This window comes from Pongo abelii, chromosome 7, assembly GCF_028885655.2.
Source record: "Pongo abelii isolate AG06213 chromosome 7, NHGRI_mPonAbe1-v2.0_pri, whole genome shotgun sequence".
Classification (NCBI taxonomy): domain Eukaryota; kingdom Metazoa; phylum Chordata; class Mammalia; order Primates; family Hominidae; genus Pongo; species Pongo abelii.
The window spans coordinates 139663694-139682008 of record NC_071992.2 but is presented as its reverse complement, the minus strand read 5'-3'; the positions used below and the strand labels follow the sequence as shown (position 1 = coordinate 139682008).

At 38.7% G+C, this 18315-nt stretch overlaps 1 protein-coding gene and 1 non-coding gene across 5 annotated transcripts in view; one reads left to right on the top strand and one right to left on the bottom strand.

Moving 5' to 3' along the window:
* The window catches only part of ATAD2 (ATPase family AAA domain containing 2), a 121025-nt gene that overhangs the window by 61921 nt on the left and 40789 nt on the right, over positions 1–18315 (top strand). For all 4 annotated transcript variants that reach the window (XM_063726333.1, NM_001133755.1, XM_054560981.2 and 1 more), the window contains 8 exon segments: positions 5633–5792; positions 6825–6915; positions 7691–8005; positions 8347–8479; positions 8820–9006; positions 10001–10186; positions 15667–15802; positions 17301–17497. In XM_063726333.1, coding sequence (XP_063582403.1) covers positions 5633–5792; positions 6825–6915; positions 7691–8005; positions 8347–8479; positions 8820–9006; positions 10001–10186; positions 15667–15802; positions 17301–17497 — 1405 coding nt within the window.
* Positions 12555–12658, bottom strand: LOC112134775 (U6 spliceosomal RNA). The gene has a single exon (XR_002916127.1). It is a non-coding gene; the product is annotated as a U6 spliceosomal RNA (small nuclear RNA).

Genomic DNA, 18315 nt, shown 5'->3' with positions numbered 1-18315 from the left:
AAAATATATGTTAAGTACCACAGTAAAAGTAGTTTTGTCTCTGCATGTCCTATTAGTAATCAGATAAACTTTTTATATGTGACACATTTCATTATCAGTCACACTATATTCATTGTGCTAACAGGAAGAAACATATTTAACAATACTTCCATCACTTCATAATCAAGTAAGTTGAGTACTTACTGTTTTTTGAGATACTTCGAAAGGTATTGGAGGAATTTTGGCAAAAAAATTACAGAGTAATTGTAGCAAAACTATGCCATCTCAAATATATATATATATATTTTTTGAGACAGAGTCTTGCTCTGTTGCCCAGGCTGGAATGCAATAGCGTGATCTTGGCTCATGGCAACCCCCATCTCCCAGGTTCCAGCGATTCTTCTGCCTCAGCCTCCCAAGTAGTTGGGGCTACGGGTGTGCCCCACCATGCCCGGCTAAATTTTTGTATTTTAGTAGAGATGGGGTTTCACCATGTTGGCCAGGTCTTGAACTCCTGACCTCAGGTGATCAGCCCGCCTCGGCCTCCCACAGTGCTGGGATTAGACGTGAGCCACCGCGCCCAGCCTGTTCTTTGTATTTTTAGCAGACACTGGGTTTCGCCATGTTGGCCAGGCTGGTCCTGAACTCCTGACTTTAGGTGATCTACCTGTCTCTGCCTCCCAAAGTGCTGGGATTACAGGCGTGAGCCACCGCGCCTGGCCAAATATAGCTACATTATTAAAAGAAATTTAGTATTCAAGTTATTTTAACCAAAAACTTAAAAATTATGACAGTAAAAATGTATGTTAAATTAAGCTTTTTTAGAATTTAGCACATTTCATGTTGAAGATGATTAAACTGTATTCTGTACCTTAATTTTAGTAATAATACTGTAGAATAATGCAAATAATTATGTGAATGTCATTAGGTAATAATATTTTCAACCTAAGAGAAAGAAGATAGAAATGTGAAATAAAGAAGTCAAATTACCCTAAATTGTTTTTTTTGAGACAAAGTCTTGCTCTGTCGCCCAGGCTGGAGTGCAGTAGCACAGTCTTGGCTCACTGCAACCTCTGCCTCCCGAGTTCAAGGGATTCTCCTGCCTCAGCCTCCCGAGTAGCTGGGATTACAGGCATGCACCAGCACACTTGGCTAATTTTTTGTATTTTTAGTAGAGACAGGGTTTCACCATGTTGGCCAGGCTGGTCTTGAACTCCTGATCTCAGCCTTCCAAAGTACTGGGATTACAGGCGTGAGCCACCCACTCGACCTGAAACCCTGATAGTCTTTACTTTGAATTGCAAATATCAATAGAAACTTGGGACGAAGTTTTTTTTTTTTTTTTTTTTTTTAAGAAAAAAAAATCCTATCTCTGGACACTTTGGAAGGCCTAGAAGCAATCACAATACAGTAGCAATTAATGTCCGTCCCTGAGTGTGGTCTCTATATATTAGGACTCAGGAGAGATGGCAGATTGTAACACTGAAGCAGAAATGATCAAGACAAGCCTGGAATACTTTGTAATACCTGAAAGCAATAAAAAAAAAAAAAATTACTAGAATCATACCAGAATGACATAGGAGCCAATTTTGAGGGCTCTCTCACTGGCTGAAGATTAAACAATTTAAGCATCAAAAATAATGACTACAGTAGATAGAAATATATCAAATACCTAAAAAACATCACTTTTTTTGTGTTGTTTGTTGTTGTTGTTGGTTTTGGCTTGTTGTTGTTGTTGTTGTTTTGTGACAGAGTCTCACTCTGTCACCCAGGCTGGAGTGCAGTGGCATGATCTTGGCTCACTACAACCTCCACCTCCCAGGTTCAAGCTATTCTCGTGCCTCAGCCTCCCTAGTAGCTGGGATTACAGGCCTGTGCCACCACTCCTGGCTAATTTTTGAACTTTTAGTAGAGACGGGGTTTTGCCATTTTGGCCAAGCTGGTCTTGAACTCCTGGCCTCAAGAGATCTACCTGCCTCAGCCTCCCAAAGTGCTGGGATTACAGGCGTGACCCACCGCACAAGGCCTTGTTTTTGTTTTTTGAGACAGGATCTTAAACTCTGTTACCCAGGCTGGAGTGCAGTAGCATGATCACAACTCGCTGCAGCCTTGGTCTCTTGGGCTCAAGCAATCTGCCCACCTCAACTTCTCGGAACTACAGGCACACACTACCACACTCAGCTGGGTTTTTGTTTGTTTGTTTTTTAGTAAAGATGAAGTCTCTGTTGCCCAGGTTGGTCTCAAACTCCTGAGCTCAAGTGATCCTCCCACCTCGGGCTCCCAAAGTGCTGGGATTACAGGCATGAGCCACCATGCCCAGCCACCATCAGTTTTTTGTTGTTGTTGTTGTTTTTGATTTTGTTTTTTTAAAAAAAAAAAAACTTATTTGTAAGAAAAAGGTATGATTTCTTAATTTCTATTCTTGGCATAAATTTTCTTTCCAGTGCAACCAAAACTTCCTGAACCCTTTTCAGCACTGTTATTCAAAACTTGGAGTTCTATTGCTGGATAAAAAGAATTCATTCACAAATAAGCTGTGCAATTCGATCACCTTGAAGTTTTGACTTCAAACTTTTCTTTGACAAAACACCAATGTTTGTCCTATAACCTTCATCTAAGACACCCAGCTCCTAAGTGTTTTGCAGCCAAGCCAAAATGTAGAGCTACTCTTCCATAACACCCAGAAGGAGGAGCTATCTGAATGTCTGATAGCTTCTTCCATAGGTGGTATTGTATAATCATATGCACTGTATAGGTCATAGCCCTTGGCCTTTGTGGACTCCCAGCTCCCAGGTTGAGTCCAAAACCAGGCAAGGTGGAGCTGCATGCCCCACCCCACCCTCCTCCGCAGGCCAGACCCACTTGCGGCGGGGAATGACAGGTGTCTCTTTGGAGCAGGGCATGGCAGAGCAAGGAGGTGAGGGGAGGAGATAGCCACGAGAACCAGAAAGTGCAGAATGAGCCTTCTCCCCATCACCACCACCCCCGCCACTGCTGGCAGGGAACACACCAAGATCTTAAAAATCATCAGTTTTTAGGGCCGGGCGCGGTGGCTCACGCCTGTAATCCCAGCATTTTGGGAGGCCGAGGCGGGTGGATCACGAGGTCAGGAGATCGAGACCATCCTGGCTAACACGGTGAAACCCTGTCTCTACTAAAAATACAAAAAAATTAGCCGGGCATGGTGGCAGGTGCCTGTAGTCCCGGCTACTCGGGAGGCGGAGGCAGTAGAATGGCACGAACCCAGGAGGCGGAGCTTGCAGTGAGCTGAGATCGTGCCACTGCACTCCAGCCTGGGCAACAGAGCCAGACTCCGTCTCAAAAAAAAAAAAAAAAAATCATCAGTTTTTAATAATGTTTTTAATTCCACTGAATTCCACTGGTCACCTAAGGTTGCTGAGTTATTATTTATTACTCTGAAAATTGATAAGAGGGAAAGAATCAAACATTTCTTCTTCCTGTCCTATACAGGCCATGATTGAGGGTAATTCAGCAGTTGATGAAGTAGTGTAGTTCTTTGTATAGGAAAATCACAGCTAATAAATGCAAAAGAAATGATTGAATTAGAAAGTCACCATTTTGCAGCCTCTTATGAAATAGTGGATCTAGACCTGTCGTTTTTTAACCAGGGATGATGCCATCCCCCTCCCCGCAGGGACAGATATCTAGAGACAGTTTTTGTTGTCACAACTGGTGGTGGCAACTACTTAGCATTTGGTAGATGAAGGCCAGACATGCTGTTAAACATCTTACACGTACAGGACAGCTCTCCACAACAAATAATTATCTGGCCCAAAATGTCAGTAGTGCTAATTTGGGAAACCTTTATCTAAACAATAATTATCAATGGCCACTCAAGCAGTAAGATAAAAAGGAAGGTTGATGGGGATATTTATGATGGGTGGAAAAAGCTGTTAACACCTGACTGAAACTCAACCCACTAATTGACCTTAAATGGAAAACTGGTATTAGGTGCCTCCTGTGGGGATATAATAGGAATTACGTGGTATCTTCCTGTAAAAATGTCATCCCAAATGGTTTAGCCAGCATCCATTAAGCTTCTAGATCTAGGCCAGGTGCAGTGGCTCACGTCTGTATTCCCAGCACTTTGGGTGTCCTAGGCAGGCAGATCACAAAGTCAGAAGATCGAGACCATCCTGGCTAACACGGTGAAATCTCGTCTCTACTAAAAAAAAAAAAACAAAAAAAATTAGCCAGGTGTGGTAGCGGGCGCCTGTAGTCCCAGCTACTCGGGAGGCTGAGGCAGGAGATTGGCGTGAACCCAGGAGGTGGAGCTTGCAGTGAGCCGAGACCGCGCAATTGCACTCCAGCCTGGGAGACAGAGCGAGACTCCATCTCAAAAAAAAAAAAAAAAAAGCTTCTAGATCTAGCTACCAGTTTCCAGGAAATATGAAAGATAGAGGGGGACAACTTAAATGACCCTATCAGGAAGCAATCAGCCCAGTCCAGAATGTGGGAAGGAAATTCTACAAGCCAAATGACCCAGTTTCTTCAACAAATAAATGGCATGGAGGGGAAAAAAATGTAAGAGGCACAGTGGGAACTGTCAAGGAATTCAGTGACAAATAATCAAGTGTAGTGTGTGGGTCCTGGATTAACTAAATCAAATGTAAACAGGTATTTTGAGACAATCAGGAAAAATTGGGTATTAGATATTATTAAAGAATTAGTCATTTACTTAGGATGATGATATTATTGGGTTTGTTGTAAGTCCTTATCTCTTAGAAATACATACATGAAGTACTTACATGAAATATTTATGAATTGAACTGTGTCCGAGGTTTTATTTTTCTTTTTAAAAGTGGTCAGGTGAAGACATTAAAAAAGGCATACTGATAATTGTTGAAGCTGAGTGATGGAAATTTGGAGATCATTTTACTATTCTGTCTTTATAATAAAAAGTTTAAAATGTAATGAAAACTCTGTTATGCTTTATGTATATTCTATTTTATTTTGCTGTCCTTTGATAATGTATATACAGTGGAAATTTTATTATTTTTAGATACTGTGTGTCCTACCTGGTGCTACCAGCACTTTTTTTCTTTTTCTTTTCTTTTTTGTTTTTTTGAGACAAGGTCTTGCTCTGTCGCCCAGGCTGGAATGCAGTGGTGCAATCTTGGCTCACTATGTACAACCTCAGCTTCCCCAGTAGTAGGACTACAGGCACAGGTCATGTCACCATGCTGGCTAATTTTTTTTTTTTAATAGAGATGGGGTTTCCCTATGTTGCCCAGGCTGGTCTCAAACTCCTGGCCTCGAGTACTCTTCCCACCTCAGCCCCCAAGTTCTGGGGTTACAGGCGTGAGCCACCATGCCTTGCCTTTTTTTTCTTTTTGATGTTACATATTGTTTGGGAACTCTTAAGTTCCTTTGTGAAATTATGCTTTATGAAATGTCTTCTAGGATTCATTTGTGGGGGTTTAACAACCATCTGTTTTCCATTGATTTCAATTTCTGTGGGCCATTTGGGATGTTATTTTATAGATTTTTTTAATCCATTGGAAATAGTGAGGTGCCCTGAGAAAATTTATTCACGTGTAATGCATTAAATCTTACAAAAGAAGAAATATTACTGAATGATATAGACTGTGTTCATAGTATTAATCTCTTCTCTCTTATTTTTAAAATTTAGTTCTATTGTTTCCACCCTGCTAGCTCTTATGGATGGATTGGACAGCAGAGGGGAAATTGTGGTCATTGGTGCTACCAACAGACTAGATGCTATAGACCCTGCTTTACGAAGGCCTGGTCGCTTTGACAGAGAATTCCTCTTTAGCCTGCCTGATAAAGAGGTAAGAATTTAATGTCACTCAAATTTTGACAAAATATATTGCTGTTTATTAATAATAAGTCTTGGTATAGTAAAAATTTGGAGATTCTTGAGTTTTGTATCATGGTCTTTCTTGTCAAGTGATAGTTGTTAGTAAACAACTCAAATGGGGACAAATTTTTATTCTTTTCTTTAAATATAGTAGTGCCTTCCCAAAATTACTCTTAAAATTTTTTCAATTTGAGTGTATAGCCTTTGGATGTTCTAAGTGTTGCTTCAGAACATATGGCTTAATGAGTAATCAATCCTTAGCCAGTTTGTTAGCCTTGGCTTTTTCATGAATATCATCATATAATCCTACCGAGTTTTTTTAAGTCTACTTAATCTTCTGGGAACCAAAGAGGAAAATATGTGAAGAGCTGTCTGTACTCTTAAAAACAGCTCTTAATATGCACCAGAATGAATAGCTACTTTAATAGTTACTTATTTTCTCTTATTTGTATTTATGACGAATATAACTTTAGTGCTATAAATGCAAATATGTTTAATAATGAGACTTAAGTTCATTAAACTCTTAAAAGTACATCCTTTTTCTTATTTTCACTTTCATATTTTGCTTATATTAAGTTTTTTTGGTTGTTTGGTTGTTTGTTTGTGATAAAGTCTTGCTCTGTCACCCAGGCTGGGGTGCAGTGGCACAATCTCAGCTCACTGCAACTTCCACCCCCGGGATTCAAGCAATTCTCGTGCCTCAGACTCCCAAGTAGCTGGGATTACAGGCACACGCTACCACGCCCAGCTAATCTTTGTATTTTTAGTAGAGAGTGGTTTTCACCGTGTTGGCCAGGCTGGTCTCGAACTTCCAACCTCAAGTGATCCACCTGCCTCAGCCTCCCAAAGTGCTGGGATTACAGGTGTGAGCCACCGCACCCGGCCATTAAGTACTGATCACTTTAAAATTTTAGATAATCAAAAGTATTTTAATTGAAATTAATGTAATCTGAATAGCATTTATTATTATAGTTGTAAAAAATTAAATTGTTTTTATTCATAGGCTCGAAAAGAGATTCTAAAGATTCACACCAGGGATTGGAATCCCAAACCACTGGACACATTTTTAGAAGAGCTAGCAGAAAACTGTGTTGGTAAACATTGTTTTAAGCAGTTAAAATAAATACTACATTTATTTCAAATATGAAACAAGTTATATTAGGTTGGTGCAAAAGTAATTGTGGTTTTTGCCTATAAAAGTAATGGCAAAAACCACAGTTTCTTTTGCACCAGACTAATAAAGAAATACAAGGTTATATTTGTTTCTTATCTCTCATTTGTGGCATTTTCTTCTCACGAAGTGTTGGTATTAAATAGAGATATTTGACAAATTGGCCATCGGGGCAGAGTAGATAATTATATAATTGTATAAAATACAATATATTATTATATCATAATAAGATAATAGCTATTCTTTACTGACCATTTTGTAGTCATCCTTTTAAGCATTTTACATATATTATTTCATGTAATTTTTACATCATTCCTGTGATGTAGGTAGCAGTATCTCTACAGATGAAGAAATGGCTGGAGAGCATTATGTGAATCTTCTAAGGTCATGCAGCTAGTAAATTACAGACTGGAATTTGAATCTAGTCGGTGTGATTTTAAAACTCTTGCTTTTGACCTCTGTGCTATACTTAGTGCTTGTGTATTGCACTCTTAAAAGTTGATTGATTGTTGATGGCCATTACTACCCTATAAGTTTACTGGGTAAAAGAGATTTTGGTCTTATTACTCTTAAATATTTGCTAACTATATTGCGAGGCTGATTTTTAATTTTTTCTTAACCATGGTCATGCTAATAGAGTTTTGTGTTTTCTTTGTTTGGTCGGCTGGTTCTTTTCTTCCCCTGGTTGCTTTGGATAGGATACTGTGGAGCAGATATTAAATCAATATGTGCTGAAGCTGCTTTATGTGCTTTACGACGACGCTACCCACAGATCTATACCACTAGTGAGAAACTACAGTTGGATCTCTCTTCAATTAATATCTCAGCTAAGGATTTCGAGGTAGCTATGCAAAAGATGATACCAGCCTCCCAAAGAGCTGTGACATCACCTGGGCAGGCATTGTCCACCGTTGTGAAACCACTCCTGCAAAACACTGTTGACAAGATCTTAGAAGCCCTGCAGAGAGTATTTCCACATGCAGAATTCAGAACAAATAAAACATTAGACTCAGGTATAAAACTTGATTGACCATTTAAAGTTAGTTTTTATAATCAATAAAGTGAAATGTTTCATACATACCAGAAATATTTATTTGTAAAAGAATCTCTTGAAAAGAATTTGGTAATGCTTTACCTGGGATATGTGAAGGAAATTTACTCCATGGATTGCCCTTAACTTAATTTATTGTAAGTTTGGGGTACATTTTTACATTTACTTATTAATTCATATGTACACAAATATTTTTGATTCTTTGAAAAAATTTAATTGAAATATGCTGACTTGGTAACTGAAGCATTAAAGATTTGCTTTGCAATCCAAAAGTTACTAATGTACAATTTTTTGGTTTTATAGATATTTCTTGTCCTCTGCTAGAAAGTGACTTGGCTTACAGTGATGATGATGTTCCATCAGTTTATGAAAATGGACTTTCTCAGAAATCTTCTCATAAGGCAAAAGACAATTTTAATTTTCTTCATTTGAATAGGTATATTTTTCTTGCAAATCAATGTTTTGCATGTGTAAATTTTCTAAAAATAAATGAGATGCGGTTGAAAAAGTAAAAAATGCTAACCAATCTGCTTTTTATTTAAATTAAACTACCAGAAATTTTTTGTTGTTACGGTTGTCACAACAGTAGAAATTACAGTCTATAAAAATATTCCTAAAAACCTTTGGGGTTGGTTTCCAGAAACTATGTGAACCATGTTATGATTGGTTGGCCTTATTGACAAGACATTTTACTTATGAAAGTTTATAGTTGACAATTTAGGGAGAAAATTTAAACTGTGTTTTCTAAAACAGCTTATTAATCATTTCTCTTTCAGAAATGCTTGTTACCAACCTATGTCTTTTCGACCAAGAATATTGATAGTAGGAGAACCAGGATTTGGTCAAGGTTCTCACTTGGCACCAGCTGTCATTCATGCTTTGGAAAAGTTTACTGTATATACATTAGACATTCCTGTTCTTTTTGGAGTTAGTGCTACATCCCCTGAAGAAACATGTGCCCAGGTAATTTGTTGGTGCCCAAGTATAAGACAAAACAGCCTTTCGGAGACAAAAGCTAAAATTGCCCCATTTTTTGTATTGTGTTTTTTTGTCTTTCTGATTTGTAACTTCAGGTTTACAAAACAGAATTATGCATGATTGCTTAGTCATTAAAGAGAATGACTTTAAATCCCACATTCACCCTTAATATCTTTGTGACCTTAGTAAAGTTGTTAGATCTCTCTAATTTTCCCCTTTTGGAAAATGGAGATAATAATACTTACCTCATACAGCTGTTGTGAGAATTAAATGAGTAAAGTACTTAAAATGGTGACTGCTCCTTAGTAAGTACTCAGATATTCTGCAGTTTCTGTTTTTGGTATTTGTATATTAACCTTTTTTTGTTTGTTTTTGGTTTTGGTTTTTTTGAGACAGAGTCTTGCTGTGTCACCAGGCTGGAGTGCAGTGGCACGATCCCGGCTCCCTGCAACCTCCGCCTTCCGGGTTCAAGCAATTCTCCTGCCTTAGCCTCCCGAGTAGCTGGGACTACAGGTGCATGCCGCCACACCCAGCTAATTTTTTTTTTTTTTTTAATAGAGACGGGGTTTCACCGTGTTGCCCAGGATGGTCTCGAACTCCTGGGCTCAGGCAGTCCACCCGCCTTGGCCTCCCAAAGTGCGTGGATTATAGGCATGAGCCACCATGCCTGGCTATATTAACATTTTTAAAATATAAAAATATTTTATATTTGTAGTTTTGTTTACTTTTGATTACAATAGAAAAATCTTCTAGATTTCTCCAGCTGTTTTCTAGTTGCTTGAAGAAATTATCTTTTTCCAAAAAAAGAAACTTTTAATCAACATTTAAAAATAAGGTTGTGGGATTTTGGAGAAGCATTTTAAAAACTTGAGGACTTTATATGTTACTCCTGGGAGGTTAAACATTGTTTCAGACTAATAGAACTAGCATTATTAATATGCTGACTCTAACTAAATTTGTTTTGTTCTCTCTCTACTAGGTGATTCGTGAAGCTAAGAGAACAGCACCAAGTATAGTGTATGTTCCTCATATCCACGTGTGGTGGGAAATAGTTGGACCAACACTTAAAGCCACATTTACCACATTATTACAGAATATTCCTTCATTTGCTCCAGTTTTACTACTTGCAACTTCTGACAAATCCCATTCTGCTTTGCCAGAAGAGGTAATTTATGTGGGGCAGTATCATTATACTTTTAAAAAGAGAGTTGTTTGTACCACAATAATCATAACTTATTGAAAAAATACAAATGCTATAGAAGTGAATAAAAGGATAAGTTTTCTTATCAAAGATACCATTGTTAACTATTTGGTATATATGCTCATTGGGTAAGATGGTATATGTATATGTGTATGTATATATTAAGGATACATAAATTTTTTCTCTTGAAAAATGGTATTATATGCCAGGCGCAGTGGCTTACGCCTGTAATCCCAGCACTTTGGGAGGCCGAGGCGGTTGGATCATGAGGTCAGGAGATCGAGACCATCCTGGCTAACAGGGTGAAACCCCGTCCCTACTAAAAATACAAAAAAAAATTAGCTGGGCGTTGTGGCTGGCGCCTGTAGTCCCAGCTACTCGGGAGGCTGAGGCAGGAGAATGGCATGAACCCTGGAGGCAGAGCTTGCAGTGAGCCGAGTGAGCCACTGCACTCCAGCCTAGGCGACAGAGCGAGACTCCGTCTCAAAAAAAAAAAAAAAAAATTTAAAAAACGGGATTATATGATACATACTATTCTGCAATTTGTTTTATTCACTTATCAATAAATGTATTCATGTATTTGTTAGTGCTAAAGTCTCTTTAAGAGCTGCATGGTTTTTCCACTCTTGATGTACTATTATTTATTTATCCAAAGCCCTGTTGACAGGTTTTTTGGTGGTTTTCCAGATTTTTTTCTACTGAACTATTATAGTGAGCATCCTTGTGTTTTAGTTAGTATGAGCACTAGTATGTGGATTTTTCTAGTATTGATTCCTAGAAGTGGAATAGCTGTAGCTGAATCAAAGAGTATTTTACATTTACAAGTTTTAACAATATTAAATTACTAATTCAAGTTTGTGCCAATTTAGACAACTGCCAGTAGTGAACAAAAGGCCATGCTGCTTCTGCCTGGAATACTCTTCTTTTACATACTTGCCTGGCATCATTTTTTATTTTTCTCAAATCTCTGCTCAGATATCACCTCAGGGAGGCCTTCTTTGATCAGAGTTTCTCAATAATACCAATAGCTCTTTCACCCATCACACTCTTTTCCCTTTTCCTGCTTTATTTGTATTGCCTCCTGCCATTAAATATTAATTTGCTTGACTCTGTTTCCCCATCAGAATGTAAAGTACATGAAATTAGGGACTATTTTTTGTCACCTTTGTGTCCATAGAGCACATAACAAGCATATTGTAGGCTTCTGTGTATTTTAATGAATGAGTTTAATTTTTTTTTCACACTTGACAAAATTGGTTTACACTTTTTAGAACACTAGTAGGAAGATAAGCTCAAATACTTATTAAAGAAATATTTATTGAGTGCTTATTTTCTCCCAGGCGTGGTTCTAGGCACTGGAGATAAAACAGTGAATAAGATACACAAAAATGTGTATCCTTACACATGTAGGGCTAACATTTTAATTGAGTGGGGGAGAGAAGTTTTAAAAAATTTATAATACTAACTATTATTGTGGAGAAAGATTTAGCTAAGGGGTACCAAAAGAGTATGGGTAGGTTACCATGTTAAATAGGCTAGGTAAGGCCTCATTAAGAAGATGATATTTGGCCGGGTGTGGTGGTTCACGCCTGTAATCCTAGCACTTTGGGAGGCCACGGTGGGCTAATCACCTGAGATCAGGAGTTCAAGACCAGCCTGGCCAACCAACATGGTGAAACCTTGTCTCTACAAAAATTAGCCGGACATGGTGATGTGTGCCCGTAATCCCAGCTACTCAGGAGGCTGAGGCGGGAGAATCGCTTGAACCCGGGAGGTGGGATTTGTCGTGAGCCAAGATCCCACCACTGCACTCCAGCTGAGGCGACAAAGCAAAACTCCATCTCAAAAAAAAAAAAAAAAATGATGATGATGATATTTGAGGAAAGACGTGGAAAAGGTAAGGTAGTGAACCATTGGAATAGCTGAGGGACAAAAGGTCCTAGCAGAGGAAGAAGCAAATGCAGAGGCTCTGAGGCAGATCTGTGTCTGGCAGGTTGGAAAAATAGCAAGAAGGCCAGGATGATAGAGCAGAGTAAGTGAGGGGTAATGTAGGAGGAAAGGAGGCCAAGGTTATCAAGGGACCAGATTATGTCCCCAGTGACTCTGTATAATAATAATTGATTACGGAACCTCCAAGTTAAATAAGCTAGGAAATGAATATTAAGTATATATTATAAACTCTGAGTGGGGGAGGTCCTTAAAGGTTTCCAGTTTAGTAAATTATCTAGTTTCGTACTCTACACTATCGCCTTTATGTGGATATCTCACCTATGTTGAAACACTTTTACGCAGTTCTTTTTGTTACCTCTGACTCCTAAAAATCGAACTTATTGAGGGAGGCTTTCATTTCTCTTTCTTTTTTTTTAAACTTATAAAAGGGGTCATGCTAATCTTCTGTATTGTTCCAATTTTAGTATATGTGCTGGTGAAGTGAACTTCTGTATTGTTCCAATTGTAGTATATGTGCTGGTGAAGCAAGCACAAATCTACCACTTCTTAATCTCCATTCATTTCCCAGATTGCATATAGAACTTGACTGATACATCTTCATCATGACAAGTCTTTGTATATTTGAATACTCTTATGTCTTGCTGACCCAGGCCTTTTCACATTAAACAGGATATGGTATATTCATTAGGGCTATTAATAAAGTAGAAGTTTATTTCTTACTCACTTTAACAATACTAGGCAGGTTGATTACATTGGCAAGTTTGTCTTCTGCTGTGCAGTCATTCAAACACTCAGGCTGAAAGATATTTTATTTTACTTTATTTCATTTTATTTACTTATTTATTTATTTATTTTTGGAGATGGAGTCGCACTGTGTTGCCTAGGCTGGCAGTGTAGGAGCGCAATCTTGGCTCACTGCAGCCTCAGCCTCCTGGGTTTAAGCAATTATCCTGCCTCAGCCTCCCGAGTAGCTGGGATTACAGGCATCCGCCACCATGCCCAGCTAATTTTGTATTTGTAGTAGAGATGGGGTTTCACCATGTTGGCCAGGCTGGTCTTGAACTCCTGACCTCAGGTGAGCCACCGTGCCCGGCCTGTTGTCTTATTTTCATCATGTAGCCTTCCAGGTCGCTTTCAGTACAGTCAACTGAAAGGACAGGCTCTTGCTTGTGCCTGACTTGGAAGTGGTGTAAATCATTTCCTCTCAAATTCCACTGGCTAAAGCTCAGTCACATAGCCTACTTCATTGCAAGAGAGGCTAGGAAATCTGACCTAGCTGTGTGCCCAAAGAACAAGAATACAGATTGTGGTAATAGTAGACTTTGTTACACAGCACACCAGGTTGTAGTTTCTTCAAAATTCTAGTCACTCTCCTGAATGTCTTTCTTTTTTCTAGTTCTTTTGGAAGGCCAGAGCCAGAATGAATGAAGTACTCTAGCAGTGTTCTGATTAACACAGTGGAAAAAAAGATTGTTAGCCATAGTATTACTGGCTTCTTATTCTATCAACTGAAACTGTTAATCATTTTGAGATTTGAAATAAAGATAATAATGGCTTTATGCTCCGGGTAACAAGTAAGACAAACTAGGTGAACTTTGTATGGATGTGGAGAGGCTGAAAAAATGTAATCGGTTTAATCTGGGGAAACTTTATCGAGAATGGAAATTCTATACCAAAAGATCTTTTCTTAAAGGATAGCTTCTCTTACTTTTTTTCTGGGGATAATATTTTTTAAGCATATAATTGCAAACTGGGTAAAATATTTTAATACCACATTCTATAAGTAGGGGAGAATGGGCCTGGGACTAGGAATTACCCATTTTTATAAAATGAGCATGGTGATGTGCGCCTGTAGTCCCAGCTACTCGGGAGGCTGAAGTGGGAGAACCGCTTGAATCTGGGAGGTGGGGGCTGCAGTGAGTCGAGATTGCACCACTGCACTCCAGCCTAGGTGACAGAGTGAGACCCTGTCTCAAAAAAAAAAAAAGACAAAACTTACCATTTCATCCATTTTTTTAAGCATATAGTATAGTCACATTAAGTGCATTTACAATGTTGGGCAACCATCACCACTATCCAGATCTTTCTTGTTATCCCAAGCAGAAACTCTGTACCTATTAACAGTAATTCCCCATTTCTATCTCCCCACAGCCCTCGGTAACTTCTGTTATAATTTGGCTCTGAATTATTTATTCTAGGTACCTCATATAATTTGAATATGTATTTGTCTTTTGTGTCTTATTTAGTGTAATGTTTTCAAGTTCATCCATGTTGTATCTTGTGTCCAAATTTTATTCCTTTTTAGGGTGAATACTTTTCCATTGTATGTATATACCACATTTTGTATCCATTCATCTGGTGACAGACATTTGGGTCATCTTCACGTCCTGACATTTGTGAATAAAGCTGCTGTGATTACTGGAGTACAAATACTCGTTTGAGTTTTTGTTTTCAGTTCTTTGGGATCTATACCTAGAAGTGGAATTGCTGCATCATATACTAATTCTGTGTTTAAACTTTGAGAAACCACCAAATTGTTTTCCGCCGCAGCTACACTATTTTACATTCTTACCAGCAGTCCACTGAGTTTCCAATATCTCTCTTGTAGCCCACACTTACCTTCTGGCCTTTATATTTTGGTTTTTGTTTGTTTATTTGCTTTTTATTTTTGAACAATTGCTCTTTCTTATATCTCATCTCATTTGGGGTTGGGAAAATGAATTAATTGATCTCAACAAACCTTTTAAGTATCAGGGCCAGGCACAGTGGCATATGTGTGTAATTGTAGCACTTTGGGAGGCCAGGGCAGGAGGATCACTTAAGCCCAGGAATTTGAGATCAGCCTGGGCAACACAAGGAGACCCTGTCTCTACAAAAAGTTTAAAAATTAGCTGAGTGTGGTGGTGCGTGCCTGTAGTCCCAGCTACTCAGGAGGCTGAGGTAAGAGGATTGCTTGAGCCCAGTCTGAGGTTACAGTGAGCTATGATTGTGCCACTGCAATCCAGCCTGAGTGACAGAGCCAGACCTTGTCTCTTAAAAAAAAAAAAAAGAAAACGAAAAAAGTAAAATATAATCAAGTCAGTTCCTTTATTAGTTTGGGTTCTTGAGTTCTCATGATTTTTAGTTCCTTAATCTCTTGTAAACATGGTTTATACATAAATCTAGCATTCTTTAAGGACTTGTTTAAAAAATTTACAATTTAGCTTGTCATTAAAAATATGTGTATAATAACCTGCTATTGTCTTAAATGACTGACACATGCATTTCATATGCATGTGTGTATATATACTGCATACATATGTTTATATGCTGTACAGATGCTCCTTGACATATGATGGGTTTATTTGGACATAACCCGATTGTTAAGTGGAGGGACCTACTGAATACATGTCACTTTCATGCTGCTGTAAAGTCTAAAAATTGTAAATTGAACCATTGTAAGTTGGGGATCATCTGTATATATGATATATATTGCATTTATTTTCTTTTTTAAGGTGCAAGAATTGTTTATCCGTGATTATGGAGAGATTTTTAATGTCCAGTTACCGGGTAAAGAAGAACGGACAAAATTTTTTGAAGATTTAATTCTAAAACAAGCTGCTAAGCCTCCTATATCAAAAAAGAAAGCAGGTTAGTTTCTATATCAAAGTTAATATTTAATAATTTTGAGAAAGTAGGAATGAAATAGTTAATGGCATTGACATGTGTCTGATAACACAAGCTCAAAACCTCAGTCATGAGGTTGATGCATCTTCCGCTTAAAAATCTCTATGCTTCCCATTAAAATAGACTAAAGTTCTTAAGGTACACAAGGTCTTTCATAGTATAGCTCCAATCTGTCTTTCTAAGCTCATTTTGGGCACTTGTGTTCTGCTCAACCCTCTACCCCCACATTTTTTTTCTTATAAAACACTATCTTTAAACCATATGTAACATAATTTTACCTTTTCACTATTTTATTAATGCTTGCTCTCTCATCAGTAAAGCTTCTATCTCTATCCCCCATCTCTGTCTAAAGAACTACTTATTATTTTATTTTTGTTTTTTGAGACAGGGTCTGTGTCATCCACTGGAGTGAAGTGGCATGATCAAGGCTCAACTGCAGCCTCAACCTCCTGGGCTCAAGCATCCTCCCACCTCAGCCTCCCAAGTAGCTAGGACTACAGGCTCATGCCAAAATGCCCGGCTAAATACTTGTCCTTTTAGTATACCTCATTTATTCTTTATTATGAAGCCTTTCCTAACTTATATGGGCAAAATGAATTGCTTCTGCCTTTATGACCCATCATACTTTTAAAATACTACTAATATGGCATTACAATGATATAATTATGCCTCTTACTCCAGTAGTAGTTTGTCAGCTCACTGTGGCAGGACTCTAATAATCTTTTTTTTTATCCTGAGTACTCACTGGATATCTATTTAAACAAAATAACCTGTTGTTATATTTGAAACATATTACACATTTTCATTAGTTCAAAACTAGTAAAGAAGGCTTTTTTATAGTTAGAATATTTTTGTCCTGGAAATAATGCAATTTCGAAGTTTAATAGCCTCTTAAATTTTCTTTTTTTCTTTTTTTTTTTTTTCTTGAGACGGAGTCTCTGTCTGTCACCCAGGCTGGAGTGCAGTGGCACGATCTTGGCTCACTGCAAGCTCTGCCTCCCAGATTCACGCCATTCTCCTGCCTCAGCCTCCTGAGTAGCTGGGACTACAGGTGCACGCCACCACGCCCAGCTAATTTTTTGTATTTTTAGTAGAGACCCGGTTTCACTGTATTAGCCAGGATGGTCTCTATCTCCTGACGTGGTGATCCACTCACCTCGGCCTCCCAAAGTGCTGGGATTACAGGTGTGAGCCACCACGCCCAGCTGCCTCTTAAATTATCTTAAAATGGAACAGAGGTAATGACTTGTAGGAATTAGCATTCCAAATTACAAGTTACTAATGATTTCTGGAGGGGATGTAGGGTTCGAGATTATGGTAGTACTTTTGTATTTCAAATCTTTGGATTCCTTGCATATATAAGGAAGATAATCCCTCAAATCCTGACTCTGTTTTCATTAAATCACTTGTCACCCTCAATGTTATGGAGGAGCAGTAACTAAACTCTTCCATTCATGTGAAGTTTTGCAGGCTTTGGAGGTACTCCCAGTAGCACCACCACCTGAGCCAAGATCGCTGACAGCAGAAGAAGTGAAACGACTAGAAGAACAAGAAGAAGATACATTTAGAGAACTGAGGATTTTCTTAAGAAATGTTACACATAGGCTTGCTATTGACAAGCGATTCCGAGTGTTTACTAAGCCTGTTGACCCTGATGAGGTATTAGTTTAATCTTGGATCAAGTGTATTCTAGGCCATAATGCTTCACAATCAAAGGATATTTGAAGAGTTTATGTAGTTCTGCCTACACCCTGAACTAGTTTTATCTATTTGGAAACATGTACCGGGTTAGTGTCCTAAGCACATGTAGACTTAAGAGCAGGGTGACGCATTTTCCCTTCCTGCAGACAATTAACTTTGTCTCCCCAACCTAAACATTCCAGAAGTAATTGAGAATGTCTTATTTTATTTTTTATTTTTTTGAAACGGAGTTTTGCTCCTGTTGCTCAGGCTGGAGTGCAATGGCACGATCTCGGCTCATTGCAACCTCCACCTCCCAGGTTCAAGTGATTCTCCTGCCTCAGCCTCCCAAGTAGCTGGGACTACAGGTGTGTCCCACCACGCCCAGCTAATTTTTGTATTTTTAGTAGAGACAGGGTTTCTCCATGTTAGCCAGGCTTGTCTCAAACTCCTGACCTCAGGTAATCCACCCACCTCGGCCTCCCAAAGTGCTGGGATTACAGGCATGAGCCACCATGCTCGGCCTTTTTTTTTTTTTTTTTTTTTTTTTTTTTTGTAGTAAGGGTTGAGGCCTCACTCTGTTGCCCAGGCTGGAGTGCAGTGACATAATCATCTTTCACTGCAACCTTGTAGAGATAGGGTCTTGCTATGTTGCCCAGCCTAGTCTCAAACTCTTGGCCTCAAGCAATCTTCCTGTCTCAGCCTCCCAAAGTGCTGGGGATTACAGGCATGATATTATTATGACCTACACGGTTGGAAGAGACCTGGAGAGCCAGGTCTTAAGTTGCCCTGAAGGA